This window comes from Microtus pennsylvanicus, chromosome 3 (genome assembly GCF_037038515.1).
Source record: "Microtus pennsylvanicus isolate mMicPen1 chromosome 3, mMicPen1.hap1, whole genome shotgun sequence".
Classification (NCBI taxonomy): Eukaryota; Metazoa; Chordata; class Mammalia; order Rodentia; family Cricetidae; genus Microtus; species Microtus pennsylvanicus.
The window spans coordinates 10,063,778-10,080,894 of NC_134581.1; the positions used below are offsets into that span (position 1 = coordinate 10,063,778).

Here is a 17,117-nt window from a genome sequence, read left to right on the forward strand (position 1 = left end):
TACCAAAGAAGCCATCTAGGAAGTGATCAGGAAACACCTGTGTTGCCAGGAGAACCCAGACAAGTGCTCCCTTGGAGACCTACCTGTTTTACCTGGGTGAATGTCAAGGGATATAGGCTTTTCACAGGTCCGTTGGGACACAGGATGTCCAGAGCTTCGGCCACCGCCTTGAACTGAAAAGAAGCAAAAACAGACTCTGCGTCACGTCGCCAGTGAGCAGGGGTAACATTAGTCTGAATTATCAAAGACACTGAGAGAAGCCTCGATTGCCCGAGTTCTGCTGTCTTCCCAGTTACCTTTCATTTCACCCCATTCCTCCTTTTCTTCTCTTACCCCCCCCTTTCTGAGTCTCGTGTCCCAGGTAGGCCTCAAGCTTGCGAAGTGGCCAAGGATGACCTTGATCCTCCAAGAGCTGGGGTCACCACACACATCTAATATTGGAACGCCAGAGTTTAAACTCAGGGCTTCCTACACACCAGGCAGGCCCTCCACTCACTGAGCTAATACACAACTTTTATTTCTCATTATTACGATCTTTTCCAGTGTTGGGGGCTGAACCCAGGGTTTCCCACGAGGTGGACAAGCAAGTTTTTTACCATTGTGTTGCAGCCCCAGGCCGTGTTCTTAACATACATTTATTTATTTATTTATTTATTTTGAGGCAGGGTCTTAGTATGTAGCCATGGCTGTCCTCAAACGCAGAGATCCACCTGCCTCTGTCTCCCTACTGCTGAGATTAAAGGTGGGTGCCACTATATTCTAATTGTTCCTAGCCCTTTCCTTTTTTCTCTTGTGTATGTGGGTGTTTTGCCTGCCTGTGTCTGTGTACTGGTGTGTGCAGTGCCCAAGGAGACCAGAAGAGGGCATTAGATCCTGGAACTGGAGTGAGCTGCTGCGTAGGTGCTGGGAATGGAACCCGGATCCTCTGGAACAATAGTCAGATATGGGCATGGTGGTGCACATCTTTAATCTTAGCACTTGAGAGACAGGCAAATGTGACTTAGAGGCCAGCCTGGTCTAGATACTGAGACCCAGGACACCCAAGACCAAGTAGGGAAAATCTATCTCAAACAAAATAAACTAAACTTAAAAAAAACACACACACACACACAAAACAAAAAACAACAGCAGTCGGTATTCTTAACGGCTGAGCCCGACATAGGCCCTGCTCCTAACTCTTGATGAAATGTAAATGATGGCAGTCTTAAAAAGAGTCTGACGCGCACCCATTCAGAAATACAGCTCAGAGCCATCTATCTAAGAAAGGCTTCAAAACGAATGGCACCCGAGATGTGAGGCCGCAACTCTGCAGAGCATGACGATAGGTTTTCAAGTGAGGAAGAGGCCTGCAGCCTAGATAGTAGCGAGAGGCAAACGACTCTAAGATTAGATCTGCCACCATGCCACACACCACACGCTGCACAGTGGCTTCACGGCTTCCAAGCCTGGGTGGCACGAGCCCCTAGGACGGCTCCTAAAAGCTGAAAGCTGCCCTCTGACCTCCACAAGTGTCAGTGCAAATGCACGCTCTTTCTCTTGCACGCGTGCATGCATGCACACACACGCACACACACACACAAAACCTTAAATGAAGAATGTAATCCTCTGTTTTGTATAAATTGGATACTGTTCTCCACTTATTCCCTTCCCCTCCCTCGTCTTTTGTGCTTTTGCTTTGAGTTTATAGCCAGCGAGTGTCTCTTGTAGCCCAGGCTGGAACTCTCTATTCAGGCAAAACGATGAACTGAACATCTGACCTCCTACCTCCTACTCCCAAGCACGTGCGGACACATCTGCTCCCCACCGCCTTCTTGTCTGAAGACAGAATCTTTCTCTATAGCCCAGGCTAACCTCAAACTCAACCATGTAGCACAGGCTGGTCTTGAACATAACAGCAATCCTCCTGCCTCAGTTTCCAAAGTGCTAGGATTTCAGGCCTGAGCCACCAGGCCCAAATTTCCTTCATGGCACTAAGCTGTATGTTTTTCAACTTATTATTGCTGTTGTTTTTGACATCTGGGGCTATTTTATATCACATACAAGAACTTTTTACTTTTTTAAAACCAAGAACCCATTCTTAAGCAGCTTCAGTGACGAGCAGGCTCCCCGTCCTTATGTGATTCAAGCGTGATGAATCTAAGAAGAGATTCCTATCAAAGACCACAGTCTTTGTAGAATGTGGCCCAGATTCCACAACACGGGGTGGAAACTATTACAGAGGCGCAGGCAGCCAACCAGAAGTCAGGAGGCTGCGAATGGAAAAAGTACACTACGGTGTTTGGCGTTTGGCTTAAAGATAAAAACGTATGTTGCTATTTTAGAATTTCAAGATTCTTAAGAAATAAGTGACTGTTCATGTTTTCTTCTTTTTCTGGTGAATGAATACATGTGGGAGTAAGGATGGGTCGAGGGGAAAACCTGAAGACCCAAGGGTAAAAACAAACCAATTTTGGTACAACCTTCCTCCCATCAGTTAGGTAACTCTCTCCTGTTTTCCCAGAATAAAAGGACCTTACCTCTTCTTAATGAATAATTTCTATATTTTTCCTCTGATGTTCTAGTATTCATAAGCTACTAGGATATGATTTTTGAATCTAAATTAAAGGCAGAGATATCAAAAGTCCTGGGGCTTGGAGGAACTCATTAAAAACAGGTGAATGGGGCTGGTAAGATGGTTCAGCAGGTAAGACCTCTTGTCGTTATGTCTGATGACTTGAGTTCGAGTCCCCAGACCCTCATGGTAGAAAGAGCTAACAGACTCCTTCATGTTGTCCACTGGCCTCCATCATGGTATGCATCTCTCCCAACCCCCAAAATAAATGCAATAATGAAAAAAGAAATTAAAGAGGTGAACAATGGGAGAAAGCCTCACTGGACAGGATAGGAGCAGGATGTTCCTCCCACAGCAGCCCACAGCTCTGCCTCTGAGAGCCAAGGGACCCGAGTGGCTCAGGAACAGCTCTCACTCTCCTGCGGTGTCTCTGCATCCTGTCACTTGACATCCACATCTTATCTCCTATCACTCCGCCAGCTCTCAGAAGAGAGATTCGGAGAAACCCGGCAAGCCCCCGGCCACTTTCACTCACTGTCTCCTCATCTGACTCTCCGTGAGGTCTTGACTTTGTTTTTCTTTCTGAGACAGGATTTTTTAGGTAGCCCAGGTTAGCCTCTCACACACTGGGTAGCCAAGGATGACCTTGAACACTTGATCCTCCCGCCTCTACTTCCTGAAAGCTGGGGCGAAGGTGCGCATCAGCACACCTGGTTTATGAGGTACTGGGGATGGAACCCAGGACGCCACGGATGCCAGGCGAGCGCTCTACCCGCTGATCTACACTCCCAACCCTGTGCCTTACCTTTCTCAGAGCAACCTTTCCGTATGCAAACTTGGGTGTCGATGGAGGGATAAGACCTTTCGGGACTTCTTTAAACTATAAAACAGAGTGGGTGAGAGAAGAGGGAAAAAAAGTTAACCCTTTAGACACACACCTGTAAAATTATTTTTTTCTTTTCTTTTTTTGTTTGTCTAGACAGGGTTTCTCTGTGTTACAGCCCTGGCTGTCCTGAAACCCACTCTGTAGACGAGGCTGGCCTCGAGCTCAGCGATCTGCCTGCCTCTGCCTCCCAAGCGCAGGGATTAAAATCATGTACCAACATGTCTCATCTATGTTTAATAACGTGTTATTGGTAGTAGTTTACTGCTTAGCAAAATCGTAACATCCTATCCAGGTAATTAACGTTTCAGAGAATAAGCAAATATACACAAATGTTATACTTTATATTCTTTATTTCTCCATCATAATCTGTGCCTGAAACATGGCTTCCAAACTGAACATCAATACGGCTTGTCCAGCATTGGGAGGGGCGCACTCAGCAGAGAGCTGCTCCTCCCCCAGGGAATCTAGTAGATCCTGAGAAAGCCGGGCGGTGGTGGCGCACACCTTTAATCCCAGCACTCGGGAGGCAGAGGCAGGCGGATCTCTGTGAGTTCGAGACCAGCCTGGTCTACAGAGTGAGTTCCAGGACAGGCTCCAAAACCACAGAGAAACCCTGTCTCGAAAAACAAAAAAAAAAAAAAACAAAAAAAAAACAAAAAAAAAAAAAAAGAAAAGAAAAGAAAACTGGCTCATCCTGCTCTAGTCTCATTTATCCTCCCACAGAGCCTATTTAGCATTTTCGTGTGGCGGTGCTCGGTAGTGGAAGGCTACAGAGTCCTTGTTCAGTGAGAGATACCTGCATAGGCGGTATGAACCTCGTAGTAAGTCACGTGTTCAAGATTCCCAGATTATCACACAGCCAGAAAGTGTGAGCAATTCTGCTCAGAGACGAGTCAGAGGCCAACGGCTGGGCTGGGGAGATGGCTGAGTGGGCAGGGTGCCCACCCTGGAAGCATGAGGACCCGAGTTCAGATCCTCAGGACTTACATGAAAGTCAGGTGTGGCGCTACACATGTGTAACCCGGCACCAGGGGAGACTGAAGTGAGGTGAATCCCCAGGGCTTGTTGTCTCAAACAACAGACCAGAGAGAGACAAGGGGAGATGCCAGAAGGTGGCCTCTGTCCCTGACACATGTGTGAACAGACAAGCACACACACGCGCACACGTACGTTAGAGAACTATTAAAACAGGTTACTAATTTATTCAAGAGCTCATAAAAAGAGTTACCAGTACCTCATTAGGACGGGAGCGGGAGGGCCGCTTTACTCTATAGTTTTATGGTCAAAGTGTTAACCGTGCCTGGTTCAGCTTTACCCACACCAAAGACAGTATCTTAGAAAAATGCAAATGTCACAAGTTTTGTCAAGCCTTGATGATTTGAAGATTCCTATGTGACCTTTATCAGTGACTATAGGCTTGCACAGCCTGCGGGGAAGCCGTTCTCTCCATCTCCACTGGGGTACCCTTAACCCTGACTCACAGGGAGAGAGAAACACTTTCCATTCTCTGAGGAAGGCAGGGGCCCACAGACTCTACACGGGCACTGGTCATCAGCTATTTCCCTTCCGCACGCAAGCAGATATTCCAAACACTTTAATAAATCAGTTACAAGTCCCGTGAGAAAGACCGCTAAGGGCCAGAGACTTGCTCAGTGGTAGACCACTTGTCTAGTACGGGCAAAGCCCTAGGCATGATTCCCAGCACTGGGGGAAACAAACAGAAGGCTCCACTATGTCTTTTAAAGTAAGCCATTCCAGAGCCAATCGGTGATGGCCCAAGCCTTTAATCCCAACACTTGTGGGGTGGGCAGAGGCAGGCTGAGCCCTGTGAATTCAAGGCCAGCCTGGTCTACAGAATGCATTCCAGAACAGCTAGGGTTATGCAGAGAAACCCTGTCTCCAACAACCTAAATAAATAAATAAATGAACAAATGAAAAAACAGCCATTCCTGTCCTTTAGACCCTATGATGATGATAATGTAAAGAAGGCATTTCTGTCCTATAAACCTGAAATATCACAAAAGTAAGAAGGAACAAGAGGAAACGAGGCGAGGAGGTAAGAGAGAAGCGAGAAGAGGGGGAAATGAAAGCGTCACATTTAAACCGGAATCTATCACATTTATTTTAAAAATTATTTATTACATTAAAAATTATTACATGGGTATGCACCGTGGAGGTCAGAGGATCGCTTGTGGGAGTCAATTCTCTCCTAATATGTGGGGCCTAGAGGTTGAGTTCAGGTTGTCAGGCTTGTTGACAAGAGCCCTCACACGCTGAGCCGCCTTGCTGACTCGGTCATAGTCACGGTGAAGATGGCTCCCCCTCCCAGGTCTGTCCCATTTGCCCAGATGGTAGATACATGTGCTCTCCTGGCTGGGTCTTTTACACGGCCCTGTCTCCTCTCCCTCATGCTCCACACGCAACACACACACATGCCACACTTGATTTCCACTACAGAAGTGACAACCTCATTCTTTGAGTTGTCAAACCAGACAGTGGTGAGAGACATTTGATTCTGGTTATTATGGGGTTTGTGTTGGCTTTTTTTCTTTTCTTTTCATTCATTCGTTCATTCATTCTTTTTTTTTTTTTTTGGTTTTTCAAGATAAGGTTTCTCTGTTTCCCTGGCTGTCCTGGAACTCACTTTGTAGACCAGGCTGGCCTTGAACTCACAGAGATCTGCCTACCTCTGCCTCCTGAGCTTTGGGTTTAAAAGTGTGTGTCGCCACTGCACAGCATGTTGTTGCTTTTTTCTATTTAAATTAGTGTGTGTGTGTGCACGCACATGCGCGTGCACTGCCATGATCTTGAATGCAGAGACCAGAGGACAATTTTAAGAGTCACTTTTCTCTCTCTACCCTGTGAATCCCGGGACTTGAACACAGGTCCTCAGAGAGAAGCACTTTCCTGAGTCATCGCGCCAGCCTGAGGCATCCGATTCTTGCCTTTTCTCTCACACTTGCCTCAGAAACACACGTACTTCACTCTCGCTTCTCATCCTTTCCCTCTAACCCCTCCCCTCCCTTCCCTTCCCTCCCTGAGACAGGGTTTCACACTGTGGCTAGTTATGTAGCCCAGATTGATCTCAAACTCATGGTAACCCTCCTCCCTCAGCTTCCCAAGTGCTGAGATTATAGGTGTAAGCCGCAGTACACGGCTTTGCACTTTCAGACTGTGGTCTGAGTCTGCCTGATGGTGTGCACGCACATGCCACAATCACCAGCAGTCCGTAACATGTGCCCGCCTCCTGGTCAATCCCTGCAGCTGCACAAGCCTACAGTAGCGATGCTCAACTCCCTGGTCGTCCTCCACGCTCAGAGTAAAGCAGTCTCAGTCTGGACTAGCGGATGTATGCAACACTTCCGTCTTGACCCTGGCTTCATCCATCTCCCCGCACGGCACTGGCTGGCTCCTTCCAATCGTGCTATAAGCAGGGCACTTTCCTTTCCCTGGCTGAGTTCCGACAATGTTCCAGGCCTGGCCATCAACACGCTGCTCTCTCGCCTCTGCCTACAAGTCTTGGCTCACATATTACCTTCTGCAGGAGGCCTGTATGTACCGAGAAGCTAAAGTCTGCTAGCATAAATCATGACAGATACCTGCTTAGTCATCTGTGAAGGAATGAGACACATAGATAAAAACATTACCTGAAGCCAAAAGAGCACTAAATAAGTAATCAACTAAAACATGATTCCAAGTAGCAGATTCTCAAGGTAGCGGAGGATCCTGGACTCCCGATCCTCCTGCCTCCACTTCTCAAGTGGGCTTCCACGTGTCTGCCATCATGCCCAGCCCAGGTTTTGTGGGGGCTGGGGACTAAACTCAGATCCACCAGAAGTGCCTTTACTTGCTGATCCATCTCATCAGCTCCTTATTACATTTTAAAATTATGTTTTCAGGTAGAGTCTCGTATAGTCCAGGATGACCTCAAATTTACTGTGTTGCCAAGGGTGACTCTTGATCCTCCTGCTTCCACCTCCCGAATGTTGGGATTGCAGGTGTGCACCCCCATATCCTCTACACAGTGCTGGGGATCATATCTAGGGCTCTATGCAAGCCAGGCAAGTACTCTTTCAACTGAGTTCTTCACTGTTGTGAACCACAATGGAGCGCTGGAGCTTCCTGAGAGCCAGGCACAGAGGGGTGCAGATTGTACAACTCCATTTATATCAAGGTCAAAACAAGTAAAGTTGACGTGCGCAACAGAAGCTCAGGGCAGGTGGGTGTGTGCTGAGGATGAGGAAGGAACACCAGGGAGGCTCCCACTGGGTGTTGGTTGCTGTGTTCTGCTCACTTTGCATACACAGTAGCCTTGGGAACCTGGTTCCTCTAAGGGCACAGGTAATAACACACTTGAATGGGTAACAAAACAAAAACACAGCAAAAACCCTTCCCAACCAGAAGAAGGAAAACAAAACAAAAACATCCTCAAATAATGCAAAAGAGAAATAAGGAGAAGAAAAACAACAAAAGGTAGACCATGAAGAAATTAAAAACATAAGTAGCTGAAATTAATCTCTGTGTGGGGCAGCAGAAGCAGCTCTGACGTTAAAGTACTTTTCACACTAGCAAGAGGGGCTGAGTTAAATCCCACGCCCCACAAAAGGCTGGGCAGGGTGGCATGTGCCCATGATCCTAGAGATGGGGGTGGAGATGCGAGGGTTCCTGGGTCTTTCTGGCCAGCTGAATCAGGGAGCTCCAGGGTCAGGGAGAGACTCTGCCTCAAGAGTAAGGCGGGGAAGGACAAGGAAGACACAAAACGCATACTTAGAATCATACACATGCACACATACAAAATAGAAATCTATCTGCATGTAACAAGAGTTACGATGAGGGGGTCTGGAGAGATGGCTCAGTGGTTAAGAGCACTGCCTGCTCTTCCAAAGGTCCTGAGTTCAATTCCCGGCAACCACATGGTGGCTCACAACCATCTGTAAAGAGGTCTGGTACCCTCTTCTGGCCTGCAGACATGCACACAGAATATTGTATACATAATAAATAAATAGATATTTAAAAAAAAAGAGTTACGATGAATTGGGCTGCATGGTCCAGGGGTTAAATGTGAACTCTCTTGAGTTTGGTTCACAGTACCAACCCACACTGGCTGGGATTAAAGGCATGTGCCACCGCTGCCTGGCTACAAAAATAAATCTTAAAAAAATAAATAAAACTTTTAAACGGTAAAAGAAACTTCAGATGAGAATCTATTTCTCTCTCTCTCTCTCTCTCTCTCTCTCTCTCTCTCTCTCTCTATCTTTCGAGACGAGACAAGGTCTTATGTAGCCCAGGCTGGCCTGGAACATATAACGAGAATGATTTAACTGTTGATGCTCTGTGCACCACACCTGGTTTATATCAGGCTTTTCCAGAACATGCCAGCTATGGTATGTTAATCCCGGCTTTAATCCTGGCTCTCGAAAGGCAGAAGCAGGCGGATCTCTGTGAGTTCAAAGTCCTGACCTCATATATGCAGAGAGATCCTGTCTCAGAACACAAACAAGAAATCCCCCCTAAAAAATGAAAGAAAATATTTCCTAATACAAATCTTAACACATGCTTCAAACTGGCATTACATAACACTTAAGTTCTACCACTATAGACAGAAAACCTAGATTTTTCTAAACTTCAAAACTCTGGTGACTGAGCAGAAAAACTGTGGGTTTTTTTGTTTTCTTTCTTTCTTTTTTTTTTTTTTAAACTCACCGCAGAGACAGGAAACCCCACCTGAGTACTTTAGGTGCTTCAAAGGCTGGCTGCTGGCTGCTGGCTGCTGGCAGGAGCAAGGGGTTCCAGAGGCAGCTAGAGGCAGCAGCAGTCACTTGGCCCAGATAGAACACCACGTTTCTCCAGCACGGTGCACATCTGCCTGCATGCTGGTGTCAAACATTTATCCCCCAACACATGTGAGCTCCCACAAGGACACATGTTCTGGCTTCCATTTGCTGGACATCAGAGACCACCCTGGATGGCTTTAGTCACGTACCTTGTTCTCCCTACTCATGACTAGGTACCTAACTCCACTCTTACTGAGACGAAGGATATGGAGCCTACAGCCTTGCTGATAAACTCATGGAGTCTTCACTGGGTGCGGCTGCACCCCAATCCATGCCTCCCTTCAATAAGGTTCCAGGCAGGAAGTCACCTACAGAGTCATAAGGCGTTCATGGCAGGCTCCCTACTGTCCAGCTTGCCAAGAATCCAAAGGACCCACCTTCTGGATGATATTTCGAAGAGCAAAATACTTCTCAGTGAGGTCCCCGGCCTCACTCAGTGGGGCGTCGTAGTCATAGCTGGTGGGCTGTGGTGCATAGGGCGTGTTGGCACCTAGAAGACAGAAAAAGTCACTGGTCACTACTGTGGGCCTTGCTCAGGGGCTCAGGTTAGGGCGAGGAGAAATGCAAGACACATTAAAGAGCCAGGCAGTGGTGGCGCACGCCTTTAGTCCCAGCACTCGGGAGGCAGAGGCAGGCAGATTTCTGTGAGTTGAGGACAACCTGGTCTACAGAGCGATTTCCAGGACAGTCAGGGCTACACTGAGAAATCCTGTCACACACACAAAACAATAAACAGACACATAAATGCCCAAATCATCAGAGCTGGGATGCAGCTGGCCAAGTGCTTCCCCAGTACCACAGACCCCGGATGTGATGGCACAGGCCTGCAACTGAGCATTTGGGAGGTGGTAGGGCAGGAAGATCAGAAGTTCAAGGTCATTCTCTCTTCTCATTTTAATTTAATTTTGTGTGTATATGTGTTTTTTCAGCATATATGCCATTATTGATCCACCTAGGCCAGAAGAGGGTGTCAGGTTTCCTGGGACTGGAGTTACTTATGGCTGTGAGAAACCATGTAGATTCTGGGAATCAAACCCAGGCCCTCTGGAAGAGCAGTCAGTTCTTAGACCTGCTTTCCTTGGCTCACGTTCCTCAGGGGACTGCCTTTATCTATCAACCATTAAGGCTGGGGCCAGACAAGCCACCTCCCTTGCTCCAGAGTTCCTCAGGACTGGCTGAAGCCACTCCCAGAGCTACACCACCCTGCCTTCTGCACCCAGTCATTCCTCCGTGTGGCAGGTGCTGCTCCTGAGAACACACCAAGGATGGTCTTGTCTGGCTACCGTGGGGCCTGCTCCTGTGATGGCTGAGACTCGAGGGACTTAGAATCACGCAGACGACAAGCCTCTGTGGTATGTCTGTGGGGGAGTTTCCAGGCCCGGTTAACTGAGGTGAGGCAATTCACCCTAAATATGGAAGAAGCTCCCATTCTAGAGGCTGATGTCCTACCCTAAGGACCAAGCCAGCAGAGACCGGCATTCGTCTCTGCTGCTTCCAGACTTCGGATGTGGTATGACCACCTGAAGTTCCCGCTCACTTCCTTATGTTTGCTTTTGCGAAGTGTTTTATCACAGCAATGGTAAGTATAATCAATACAACTTCCCTGGAACTTGACCCATGCATGACAAAGACCAATCAGGAGAGGTCGGTGCTGAGGACACAAAATGACCAGAAAAATAATTCCCTGGCAATTATTGTCCAAGGTGCAGAGTCTAGACCAGAAACTCCTAAGTTTGCCAAAGATGACGTCCCCAGGTTCAGGCTCCCTGAAAATACACCCATGCATAAAGGACATACGGGGACCTGCAGAAACGGTGTTAGAACCCTGCAATGGAGAGCCTGGTTCCCGTGGGGGTGGGAACAGAGACGTCCAGGTTCACTCCAAACTACTACGGAGCCAAGGACGACCTTGAACTTCTGATCTCCAGTGCTGGGGTCACAGGTGTGAATTACCAAGCCTGGTTTTTGCAGTGCTGGGGTGAAATTCACGGCCATCTGCAGGCTAGGCAAGTGACATTGCTCTAACAGGCATGCTGCCGCAGCCTACCGTGAACCAGCAAGGCTTGTGTGTCTTCTAGCTCAGACAGCCCTCTGCCTTGCAGCCATGTCAGAATGAAGTGATTTTATGACGGCTCTCTTTAAGAGCTTAATTTGTAAGTAAATGAGGCAAAAATTATGACAGTTTGCCAATACTCAGTGATCAGTTCCCAAACGATGGGCCTGAGGAGCTGGTGTCGGAGCGGCTGACGAAAGAGCCAGGGGATCAGGTTGGCCTCGCTTCCTCATCAATCTGCACAGAATCTCACCTTGGAAGACCACTCAGCCAACACTTCCTCCTTCCTACTCCTGAGAGACAGCTCTCCATCCGGTCTGCCTGCCCCAAGGGCAGCACAGGAGCACAGGTTCAAACACTTCCCTCCCCACGACACAGAGAGAGATCACAAACCACATCCTCTTCTAAGGAGTTCACCTGCTGTGTGGCTCCTCTTCCGATGGGGTTTCTTATTTGATTCAATCTGCACTAAGCTTCAGCACCTCCCAGGCAGGACCAAGCCATGCTGACCCTTGAGTCCTCAGCCCAAGCCTGGCATGGGGGTGGGGAGATCAGTGTGTAGCATGCTGTTGAATGCGACAGGTGTAACTTCCAGACTCAAATGCAACAGCCGGAGTGAAATGAACAGGGTTACTAATGGGTCAACTGGAGACTCTTTCTTCTAGTTCTTTATGTGTGTGTGAGTGTGTGCATGCACACACGGGCAGATATGCACGCAGGTGCACTGTATGTGTAGGTAGGCGTGCATATGCGCACATGCATGTGTGGACATGTTTATGTGTGCAAATGCATGTACAAACCAGGAGCTACCCATCTGGTTTTGAATGGATGAAAAAACTGAGTTAATTAATTAATTTTGTTTGTATATATACCACGGTATGTATGTGAAGGATCGCTTCAGGAGTCATTTTTTCCCCTTTTTTCTTCACCATATAGGCCCGGAGGTGATTAGGCTTGGCAGCAAGAACCGTTAGCCACTGCGCCATCTCCCTGGCCCTTAATTTAGTTTGGGAGACAGGGTATCTCTTCGGCCTGGAGCCCCCAATTCCACTCCATCGGCTGGCGAGGAAGCCCAGGGATCTGCCTGCCTCCCCTGCTCACACTAGGATTATAGGCGTTGACCTCACCATGCCTGACCTTTCTTCCATTGCCTTCACTTTGTGTGGGAGACAAGGTTTCCTCTATGTGGCCCTTGCTGTCCCGAGACTTGTTCTATAGACTAGGTTGGTCTCAAAGTGCTCCGCCCCTGGAGTACTGGGAATCAAGGTGTGCACCGCCACACCTGGCTTGCCCGGCTTTTCTTAACATGGGCTCGGCTCAAACTCAAGCCGCTGTCTTGCGCAGCAAGTTATCAGTACCCCTGGGGAGCGGCCACGTGTGGGGATTTAAAGCAAGAAGATGATAGCAACGTGAGCAGGAGGGGTCCTCCCCTCCCCCCAGGAAGGGTGGAGCACCCTAGGTACTGAGGTGTGGACACGTGGGGATGGGATGTACAGGACACACACAGACACGCACACTTCCTGAGGTTGGATGCACAAGTCTCTCCCCTACACACACAGACACGCACACTTCCTGAGGTTGGATGCACAAGTCCCTCCCCTGGGAAGTGGGTCTAAATACAGCTGCTGAGTTCAGGCCAGCTCTGCCTGGAGAACAAAACCTGGCTGGTTTGGGGTTTGTTCCAGACCTACAGGCTGTAGGGCATTATCTGAATGGCAGTGCCTTGGCTCACTGCAGCCTGGGCTCTAATCCAGGCTCTGTCCTTTGCCAGCAGAAGAGGAAGTGTGGGGGTAATTCTTGGCACCCTTATATTCTTATCTGTAAGTGATGTCAGTAACCACTATTCTGAACAAGCCTGATAAGAGATCCAAACAAAAGGTGAGCTGGGGACGATTTCTTGGGCCACAGTAGGGCAGGGCCCCTGGAGGGCTGATAGCTTCTGCCTTTCGTCACTGCTGTTGCTATTCTACTTTTATTTACCCTTTGTTTTGTTTTGAGATGGTCTCACTATGTAGACCAGGCTGGCCTCAGACTCGTAGGAATTCTCCTGCCTCCCCAACGCTGGGAGTATAGTGCACACTACCACAGCTGACTCAGCTTTCTCTTGATTCTTTGAAAGAAGGTCACAAGTAGTCCAGACTGGACCCTAAGTCACTGTGTAGCTAAAAATTACCTGGAACTCCTAACCCTTTCGCCTCTACCTCCCAGGTGCTGGGATTAAAGTGCGGATCATCATGACAGGTTTGTGCATGGGGCTCAAATCCAGGGCTTTGTGAATGCTAGGTAGATAAGTACCTCAGCAACTAAGCTACCTCCCAACTCTAGAATATTAATTAATAATAAAAATGAAGTATCGGTATGTGATAGAATATGGATGAGCCTTGAAAATATTAGGCTAGGGCCTGGAGAGATGGCCCAGCAGTTAAGAGCACTGACTGCTCTTCCAGGGGGTCCTGAGTTCAATTCCCAGCAACCACATGGTGGCTCACAACCATCTGTAATGAGATCTGGTGCCCTCTTCTGGCCTGCAGGCATACACAAGGGAGAACACTGTATATATTGTAGGGTTAAGACAACCCCTTTAGGGGGCGGGGTTTGCCTCGGGCAAATGCCTGCCAATAAATGGGCGCGCAGGGAGGCGGCTCGCTCTCTTTTCCTCCCTACCTGTACTACGCTGGAACTTTGGTTCTGTAAGTTTATCATTAAAGTGGTAAATATTCTTTGATATCTGCATTGCATTTATTTTGCGCGGGTAGAATATATAATAAAGAATTCTTTTAAAAAAGAAAATATTATGCTAGATGAAAAAAATCAGATCAAAACCTTTCTATTGCATGGTTCTGTTTCTATGAACCGTCTGGAGCAGAGAGTCCCCAGGCAGGGAAGAACTTGGTGGCCTGCAGGGGCTGTGGGAGGAGAGGGAGTGGCTGTGACAGGTGGCCTTTCTTTCAAGTGTATGGAAGAAGGTTCTGGAAGTAGAGTGGAAGGATTGTACAACTTTGAGGACATCTGGAATACTTACTTAGAATCGTCAGTTTTATGGCTTTTAAAAACAATTAAAATGGGGGTGGGGAGATGCTCAGGGGGTAAAGATGTTCCACCAGGCCCAGATATCTGAGCTCAGTCCCCAGGACCCACAGGGTAGAAGAAGAGAACCACCTTCCAGAAGTTGCTCGTTGACAGGACTGACAACTGAAGTTGTTCCCTGGCCTACACATGCTTTGAAATAATCCTCTTGTACATTGTAAAGACTTGTCACTCATATTGGTTTAGAAAATGCTGAATGGCCAGGAGCCAGGCAGGAAGTGTAGGCAGGGCAACCAGACTAAGGATGATGGGAAGGAAAGGGCAGTGCGAGCAGGAGATGTGTGTGATGTGCTGAGAAAGGTATCACCACGTAGCAGAGTGTAAACAAGGGATATGGGTTAACTTAATATGCAAGAGCTAGTTAGTAATAACCCTGGCCTGTTGGCAGAGCATTTATAAATAATATTGAGGCTCTACATGATAATTTGGAAGCAGATGTTGGGACAGGGTGCAGGCAGACGGGACAAGAAGCATCCGCTTACATCCACATACATGGAACCCACAGATACATATGTATACGTGCATCTGTACAACATATAAAGACACACACACACACACACACACACACACGACCAAAGCAGAGTACATAAACAAACACACACAGCCCAAACTAGACTGCCAGAGAGTCCTGGCTAGAAGTAATTAAATGATCAAATTATACCCCTTTAAGTTTTTTCCCACACTAAATGATTCTTATGTGTTAGAAAATTTAGAAGACAAATGGAAACAGAAAATAAAAATTGGCCATTGTACCATTTCCCAAATCACGCACCAGAAACAGAATAAGCTTTTACTAATGGATGTTAAATGGATCTTACCATTCCAATAGGCAAAATTGGTCCCACCTATAAACATGTACCTACAGAGAAATAAGAGAACACACGTACTTCACTGTGGGCCACAGCGACAGGGCTCCCTCTCCCAGAACGGGATACTCACAAGTTCACACTGGCCCCACGGGCCAGCAGCTCATAGAGGGAGGCAGCCACTACTTCAGTCTTTGCGGTGGAATGGGGCTCACCCCAGTGGTCTAGCCAGCCAGTATAGAACTCAGAGTTGATCTGAAAAGGGAAAAGGGGGTGGCACTTAGGAGACACTTATGACCTTCAAACGATGCTGAGGTGTCCCTGTCAAACCCTGTCCTCTTCTCCAAACAACAGGTGCTAAGGGAAATTGATACACATGCTTAACCTGGAGCTCGGAGGGTCCCATGAAGACTTTCAATTACAACAGTGTCTATCCTGGGTCTCTGAGTGCCAGCCAGTTGTGACATCTCATCTTACTCATTGTAGATCCAACCCAGTGCCAATCAGAGATATTTGGAAACGTAACTGTAACTCAATTAGTAGAAGAATGCTTGTCTAGCAAGAATGAAGCCCTGGGTTCCATCCCTGGTACTGTATAAACTGGGTATGGTGGTAGCCATCTCTAATCCCAGTTCTCAGGTGGTAGAGGCAAGAGGTTACAAATTCAAGGAAACCTTTAGCTATATGGTGAGCTAGAGAGGCCAGCCTGGGCTACCTGAGACTATATATACATACATACATACACACACACACACACACACACACACACACACACACACACACACACACATATATATATCTTTTTTTGACAAAAAGTTTGTGTCAGTGCTGAGTAGGTGTGGTCTCCACCACTCCCCATCATTATTACCTAAATAATAAAGTAAGACATCCACACAGCATTTATGCTACATCAGGTTTAATCAACCTAGAGAGGATTTAAGCTTAGGACAGAATGCACAGTGTAAACCCACAAGAACCGCACCATTTTACAGAAGGGACCTGAGCAGCTACTGATTCTAGTATCTGAGGTTTAGAATCTCACATTCATATTCAATCCTCCAGTTGGGACAACTGATTCTTCCTTTCCTTTCATTTCCTCCCTCTTCCCCCTTCTTCCACCTTTTCCCTTTCTCCTTTCCTCTTCCCCCTTCCCTTCCCTTTCTTCCTCCTCCTCCCCCTCCTCTTTCTCTTCCTCCTCCTCCTCTTCTTTCTTCTTTTTGAGACAGGGTTTCTCTAGATAGCCTCAGATTTCTTGGAACTCACTCTGTAGACCAGGCTGACCCCAAACTCAACAGAGATCCACCTGCCCCTGTCTCTCAAGTGCTGGGATTGTTGGGATTAAAGGTTTGCATCACCACTACCTGGCTTAAAAATCAACTGAGTGGGGACTGGAGAGACAGCTCAGTGGTTAAGTTCACTTGCTGCTCGTGTGAAGGACCTGGGTTCAGTTCCCAGCACCCATATGGCAGCTCACAACTGTCTGTAACTCCAGTTCCAGGGGATTTGACATCTTCACACATGCAGGCAAAACACCAATGAACACAAAATAAAAAATAAATCATAAAAAAGTCAACTAAGCCGCTCTGTGGGTGCTGAGAATTGAACCCAGGTCCACTGGAAAAGCAGTTAGTGCTTTTTAACCACTGAGCCATCTCTCCAGGCTGGAACAACTGGTTCTTTTTACCTACATCAGTTTTGTCAGCTGCTCCCACGTTTCATGCCCCCTCCTCCCAACGCCAAAGCACTTAGTCTGACAAGATAGTTTCATAAATAATTAACCCAGTCAGACATGATGGTGCAGAAATATAACCCAAGTATTTGGGGAGCTGAGGCAGGAGGATTATATGTTCAAAGACAACCTGGGTTACATAATCAATCTGAAACCAACCTAGGAAGACTG

The 17,117-nt window shown here is 47.5% G+C and overlaps 1 protein-coding gene across 2 annotated transcripts in view; it reads right to left on the bottom strand.

The window, feature by feature from the left end:
- Glb1 (galactosidase beta 1) overlaps nt 1–17,117 on the bottom strand; it is a 96,162-nt gene that overhangs the window by 21,495 nt on the left and 57,550 nt on the right. For both annotated transcript variants that reach the window (XM_075964274.1, XM_075964273.1), the window contains exons 8-12: nt 15,351–15,472; nt 15,230–15,270; nt 9,649–9,761; nt 3,357–3,431; nt 84–173 (exon numbers count right to left, since the gene is read on the bottom strand). In XM_075964274.1, coding sequence (XP_075820389.1) covers nt 84–173; nt 3,357–3,431; nt 9,649–9,761; nt 15,230–15,270; nt 15,351–15,472 — 441 coding nt within the window. The remainder of the gene's footprint in view (nt 1–83; nt 174–3,356; nt 3,432–9,648; nt 9,762–15,229; nt 15,271–15,350; nt 15,473–17,117) is intronic.